The sequence below is a fragment of the Myotis brandtii genome, unplaced genomic scaffold (assembly GCF_000412655.1).
Source record: "Myotis brandtii unplaced genomic scaffold, ASM41265v1 scaffold317, whole genome shotgun sequence".
Taxonomy (NCBI): Eukaryota; Metazoa; Chordata; class Mammalia; order Chiroptera; family Vespertilionidae; genus Myotis; species Myotis brandtii.
The window spans coordinates 1,372,397-1,379,247 of NW_005362155.1; the positions used below are offsets into that span (position 1 = coordinate 1,372,397).

Below are 6,851 nucleotides of genomic sequence, written 5' to 3' on the forward strand. Positions count from 1 at the left end.
TGGGGGGGCGCCTGCCGGCGGGGTCGGGCTCCTGGCCGAGCTCCATTTACCGGAAAAAAAGTCGAGGCCCGGCCCGAGGTCTCCAGGGAGGTCTGGGAAGGGACCCCAACACCGGTTGGATGCTGGGCACCGGGGCCCGGCTCAGATGCCCCTGCCCAGGAGCAGCCTGCCCGGCGCAGCAGTCGGCCCGGCCCCGTGTCCGTCACAGCCGATCAGCGCGCTCCCTCTTAGCCCAGGTTTTGATGGAGGGCTGGCGGGTCCCTTGGAGACCCGCACCCAGGCCAGGCCCGCTTAGCTGGCAAGAATCTCATCCCCAGGCGTTGCCCGGAGGTATCCCTCGTGGTCAGGGTTCCCTCCCGCCACTGAGTGCTTGCTGTATGCCAGCCAAGGGAAAGCACTGAGTGCTTGCTGTATGCCAGCGAAGTGCTTTCCCGGCTTCTCGTTTTATTGTCAGGGCAGGTGTGGTCGGTTCCCTGACCGTAGATGAGGAAACAGGAGCATGGATACCTCGGGTCATTTTCTGGTGCTTCTCACCCAGGGAACCCTCATTTCCAACCAGGGCCGGGCGATGCGTGTGAGGCACCCGGGTGCACGGTCTGAGACCCCACTCTCCCTGGGGTGCAACAGCAGGGTCACCGGGTTCCTCAGGCCTCGGGTTAAACAGCCTGCATCACCATCACCACGAAGCCCTGAGGCCGTTTCAAATCCTAGGTCTGTGATGGGGAAGCTGAGGCCTCTTGGCCTCAGTCCCTGGACAGCCAGTGAGCCCCCACCCCCCAGGGTGGGCCGAGTGCCATGGGGCAGGCCAGGGGCCAAACTCAGGGTGAGAGCAGGGGCATCAGCGCCCCAGAGTCTGAGCCCCTGGTGGGGATTGGCAGATGGGCTGGGCTGCAAAGACGGTCACGTCAGCGTCCATTCTCAGCAGACTGGCGGCCTCCGCTTGACATGGGACGTCAGCACTTATGTTAAAAATAATGGGCCTGTCACATGCTAGGGAGACACGGGTCCTGCTGGAGAGCAGCCCTTGAGGGGGTGTTCGCAGGCCCTGCTGCCCACCTGCTCCTTCCTCTCCCCCTGCCCTTGGGAGGTCAGCCGTTCCTAGAACAGCCAGGGTGTGTGCTCGGGTTTCCTTGGTGGGAGCCGGATCGTTGTGGCAGGAAGGAGGCTGAGAGTGGGCAGGTCTCAGCAGAGCCTCCTCGTCCCTCAGGAGACCTCACCTTTGCCCTGCTTGTCCTGACATCCTGGGTCATGAGGCGGAGGACAACTGGGGACTCACCGGGGGGAGGAGGGAGTCATGAGCTTGGAGTGCGGCCAAGCAGGTGGTCAGCCTGGTGTCCGCCCACCCGTGTGTGTCAGACCTTCTACCAGGGGTCCTCAAACTTTTGAAACAGGGAGCCAGTTCACTGTCCCTCAGACCGTTGGAGGGCCGGACTATAGTTTAAAAAAAACATATAAACAAATTCCTATGCACACTGCACATATCTTATTTTGAAGTAAAAAAACAAAAAGGAAACAAATACAATATTTGTATTTGCACGTGGCCCGCGGGCCGTAGTTTGAGGACCCCTGTTCTAGGCCCATGGTCGGCAAACTGAGGCTCTCGAGCTACATGCGGCTCTTTGGCCCCTTGAGTGTGGCTCTTCCTAAGCCTTAGGAGTACCCTAATTAAGTTAATAACAATGTACCTACCTATATAGTTTAAGTTTAAAAAATTTGGCTCTCAAAAGAAATTTCAATCATTGTACTGTTGATATTTGGCTCTGATGACTAATGAGTTTGCCGACCACTGTATCTAGGCCATTCTGAGGTGGGGCTTGGCACAGTGGATGTGTCAGCTGGTGGGGAGGGGGGTGTTGGGTGACACAATCCATTCCCCCACCAAATTCCTGGTTAAGGTCTGAAGGGTCCAAAAGCAAGCTCAGAATTCATTCGGGATCCATAGGATAAATGGGAGTCAGAGGATACCAGCCCCCCTGTGCCAGCCGCGGGTGCCCACTGTCCCTTCCCTGGGCCTGCAGCCCTTTGCCAGAGTTGCACATGTCCTGCACGTGGCGGGTGTGTGAAGCAGTGGCCACCCTGGCCCTGTCTCAGCTGCCACCAGCCTTTCCTCACGTGCACTCTTTCCCCAAGGCCTCCCGGGACCCTCCTGAGCCAGGCCCTGAGCACATCGGGCCTGGCATTCTGTTTGCACAAAACGGTCGCCCTCATTTTGCAGATGAGGAAACTGAGGCAGGCAGTGAAATACGGTCCTGAAGCTGCAAGCCTGACTCCACCGCACAGCCCTCTGCCCGCTCCTAATTCAGACGCTTTATTTTGTTCTTTCCTGTAACAGCTTTCCCGCAAACTGGGGCTGAAAAAGCAGCGGCTTCTGGGGGCAGAGCAGCATCAGAGCCCACCAGATGGAACCCCGACACCCTCCCCCAGGGAGCCCCGCCTCGGTCTGCCCAACACCCTGGGTCCCCAGCGCAGTATCTATTTCTCAAGCCCAAGAGACCCCCCTGCTCGACTGGGACTGGACTTCTTCGACCAGCCTGCAGTCCCCCTGGCCCGGGCGTTTCTGGGACAGGTAATGTCGACGTAGTGGCCATCACCACGCAGCGTCTGTGGGCACCAGACCTGTCGCCACCGGGCCGGCGTCCCTGACCTGGCCCTGCTGGTCCTCACACAGGTAGCTGCTTAGCCCGCACTGGTAGCTTCGCCTCAGTCGTCTGGGAGGGGGTGGGTCCGGAACCAGTTGGGAGGAATGCTGAGATTGTGAGGACACTGGCCTCCACCTGGTATTGTCCTCAGGGCAGGTTTCTTTCAAGTGCTGGCCCCGGTGTGTGTCTGTGGGGGGCTGACTTTGTCCCCCCGCCGTCCCCTGACACAGTGCCCCTCTGTAGCTTGTCTGTCTGTGTAGTAGTGAGAGCTTTTAGCCACATGAGAGCAGTGGCCATGGCCTACGGACTGCCCAGTGTCAGGATTGCCTTGACACAGCTTCCTGCTCACCACAGCAGCTCACAGTGCGACTGCTGGCTCCCCCGCGACCCCTGTAGCTCAGAGCAGGCTCAGGGTCTAGACCGGGAAGCAGGGATGGTGCAGGGCCCACGTGCCAGCAACAGCAGAGTTTGGGCCGCATCTGTCGAACACCATCGGGGTGCTGTTCCTGGCTTTCTGGTCCTCTTCGCGATCCCATGAGACTACCTTTAGGTTACAGTGGCCAAGTGGCTCCGTTTCTGTGACAATAGAAAAAGGCACCAGGCGCTGGGTGCTGAAAGGACACTTCCTACAGAGTGAGCTAGTGGAGTGTAACCTAAAGCAGGACTTCGTGGTTACGGGCCAGACCTGTCTTTCAGCTGCAGGGGCCAAAAGGTCCTTCTCAAAGAACCCTATGTAACGAGGGTTTATGCTCTCACATACCGTGGCTCATGGGGTAGAGGAGTCCCTGCATCAGGTCAAGGGCCTAAGGGCCTCAGCGTGTCAGTTTCCCTCAGGCCCCCATCATGCCCACTCGAGCCCGAGGGTAGAGAGGGCAGTCTCCAGCGGAGGAGGGTTTCGCACTGTGTCCTTGTGGCCAGGGAGGACAGCCTCTCACAGCCTCCCAGTGGATGTCCTTGCAGACCACTGGGCCAGGCTCGGGTCACCCCTCTACAGGTCACTGCAAGGAGCAGTGAGTTGCCATGACACCCAGACCACCCTCAAGTCGCCCTCTTGTCTGAGAAGGTGTTGCCTCCACCAGCAAGGAGATGTGTTTGTAATGGGCATGGGAGGCAACCAACATCTACTATCTGGAAATGTTATCAGAATGAAATTCAGGGTGGAAAATTCAAATTAAAAAACCACAGTGAGAAAAGAGCCATGAGATGCTCCCCTCCCAAGGGCAGGCACCCCGTTGGCCTCGGGAGGTGTGGAAACAGGGGGGCGAGGCTCATGGAGCAATGCCCCCTTGATCTCCTGGGGGGATGGAAGTGAGGCCTCATCTGAGATGGAATGGGATTTCCTCTTCGTCCTGGAGATGGGCTCCCAGGGGAGGCATCGACCCCCTTCTTTCCTCCTCTGTCTCAGGAAGGCCTCCTCCAACACTACCCCAGAGTGTCCAACTTCAGCGCTCGCCTCCCTGTCCCATGACACGGATCCTGGCCGCAGACACACTGGGCTCCCTGGGCTAAGGCAGGGGTGTCCTGGCTGTCCAACTGACTGCTCTGGCCCAAGGACAAGGCCGGTGCTGGGCACGTCCCTGGGGAGGTGGCTGCCCCCAAAGCCCCACTGTGAACCCTGGTTGAGTCAGGCCTGGACCTTTGGACACTGGGCCATACTGTGCTGCCCAGCCCAGAAGCAGTCCCCTCCATAGGGCAGAAGGGCCCCAGCTGGGGAGCATTGACGCCGCATGCTCAGCACTCCGCAGGTCTGGCTCCCCTGGGCGGCACTCCTAGGTGCTCCGCTGGCCTGAGAGCACCCGCTGCCCCCCCACCTGTCCCCCCCTCCCGTGAGAATCCCTGGCAACTGCCCCTGTCCTCGGCTGGCCCCTCTGGCCCCTCCTGGCCCTACCCCTGCCCAGGGCACTGTCCAAGCCAACTGCAGCCAGGCTCATCTTCCTGGCCCACTGCCCACACTGACCCCATTCCTTGTGGAGCTGGCTACACCCAGGCCATGGTTCAGCCAGGAGCACAGCGGGCAGCCAGTCCTGCTGCTCAGAAAGGCCTTTCAGCTGGTGGCAGGAGCTGAGCGTGACAGTACTTGGTGTTTAGTCCACAGGCAGCCATGGTGGGGCAACACTGGGGTGTCCTCCATGCTGCCCTGCCCCAGCCTAAGCATGTAAGTTCAGGGGGATCCTGGGGAGGAGGAGGCAGTGCAATGGGGGGCCTGAGAGGACATGGAGGGGTGAATGCACTAGTGCTGGTTTGCAGCCCAGCCAAGGCCAGAGCTTGAAATGGCTGCAACCTATGGACAAGACACTCAGTGAACAAGGTCTGTTGTCTAGAGGTCCGCCAAGACAGAGGGACATTGGAGGGAAACTGGCTGGCCCTGGTGTGCCCAGAGCTAGGGAGGTGCGGTCCAGGCTGTGGACTGTCAGGTGGAGGGAACCACCCTTCGTGTCCTGAGCCGACACTGGTGCCCACAGGTCTTGGTCCGGCGACTCGACGATGGCACAGAGCTCCGTGGCCGCATTGTTGAGACTGAGGCATATTTGGGGCCCGAGGATGAAGCTGCCCACTCGAGGGGTGGCCGGCAGACCCCCCGCAACCGCGGCATGTTCATGAGGCCGGGGACCCTGTATGTGTACTTCATCTATGGCATGTACTTCTGCATGAATGTCTCCAGCCAAGGTGAGCAGTGCTGGGGGCTGGAGCAGGAGGCCTGGACACAGCCCCCTCAGCTGGCAGCTGGCAGACCCCTGGGAAGACCAGGGTAGGGCAGGTGTTTGAGCAAGGAGGTGCCATTCCTGGGCTAGGTCAGGGTTCAGGAGCTCTGGCCGTGGTCACAGGGTGGTCAGAGGGGCTGGGGACCCCCATGAAAGAGGTCATGGGTTGACCCGAACACATAACACAGGTTCCATGAGGCCACCGCTGGCTCCAGAGCTCTAGAGGTCATGGGTTGACCCGAACACATAACACACAGGTTCCATGAGGCCACCGCTGGCTCCAGAGCTCAGATGTGGTGTCACCAACAGGCCAGGGTAGACTCGGGAGGGGCTGGTTGTGGGAAAAGGAGGGTGAAATCTGTTTGAGTTGAGCAGGGCTCTGGCAGGAGCCTTGCCAGGCGGCCAGTTATGGGGTCTGAATCAGTTCTCAACCGGGGGTGATTCTGCCCCCCTGGAGGAACACTAGGCGTTGTCTGCAGGCATTTTGGGTCATCACGGCTGGTGGGTTGGTGCTGAACAGCTCACAATGCCCAGGAGAATCACAAAAAACCATTCACCCCAATGTCAGTGCCACGGGGGGAGATGCTGGACTAGGCTCCCAGAACCCACTCAGCTCATGGGACCTGTCTGGGTGGCCTCTGTGCTTTGGGAGCAGGTGGCTTTGCTTTCTGGGTGGTCTGTGCTCAAAAGACAGAGCCCACAGCACCATCTTATCAGAGCCACTGCTGACAGGAGCAGGGTCTGCCCAGCCCACGCTGGCTTCCAGTCCCTGCGTCTGTCTGCCAAGCCTGATGCTGGTCCCAAGATGAGCGAATGCTTGAGGCCAGTGGGGACGGGTTTGCTGTGCTGTAAGTCAGACACATTTGTTGAATGATTCCAGGGGCGTGGGAGCTGTGAGTGCCTAGAGGGCAGCTGCAGGTGTTCGTTGCCAGAGCTGCAAGGGCATGAGGACTGGATAACCCGCCGCCCTGTGCCTGGCACAAAAAGGGTGTTGAGGGAAACAGTGGCTGGACATCAGGATGGCGGGGAGCACCCCCAGGGCCGTTTCACTCTGGAGCTTATTTTGGTCGTCATGTGAGGTGGGGCTGAACTCAGATTAGGAGGGAGACTGAGTCCAGAGGTGTCTGGGGCTGTGGTCAGCAAGGGAGGGAGGAGCCAGGGCTTCTGAGGGTGGGCAGGGCAGATGTGGGAGGTGGCGTTATTACTTTCTGGACACATGACCAACATGCCCCAGGAACACCTAGTTCAGGGGAGCAGCAAACCACATGGGTACAGAGTCAGGGCCAAAGGTTATCCAGGTGCATCAAAGGAGAGGGGGCCAAGGTCAGCTCCATGCCTGCCTGCCTGCCCTCGGGGTGGATGCAGTGCAGAGATGACCAGGGGAGCAGTTGGGGGGGGGGGGGGGGGCAGGGCCGTAGCTGCCCCCTGGTTGTCAGTGCGCTCCCACAGAGGAAGCACTGCTCAGCCACAAGCCAGGCTGATGGCTGGCGAGCGCAGCAGCAGTGGCGGG

At 59.8% G+C, this 6,851-nt stretch overlaps 1 protein-coding gene across 1 annotated transcript in view; it reads left to right on the top strand.

The window, feature by feature from the left end:
• Positions 1-6,851, top strand: part of MPG (N-methylpurine DNA glycosylase) — a 12,996-nt gene that overhangs the window by 3,972 nt on the left and 2,173 nt on the right. The window contains exons 2-3 of the mRNA XM_014542956.1: positions 2,329-2,566; positions 5,102-5,306. Of these exons, the coding sequence (XP_014398442.1) occupies positions 2,329-2,566; positions 5,102-5,306 (443 nt within the window). The remainder of the gene's footprint in view (positions 1-2,328; positions 2,567-5,101; positions 5,307-6,851) is intronic.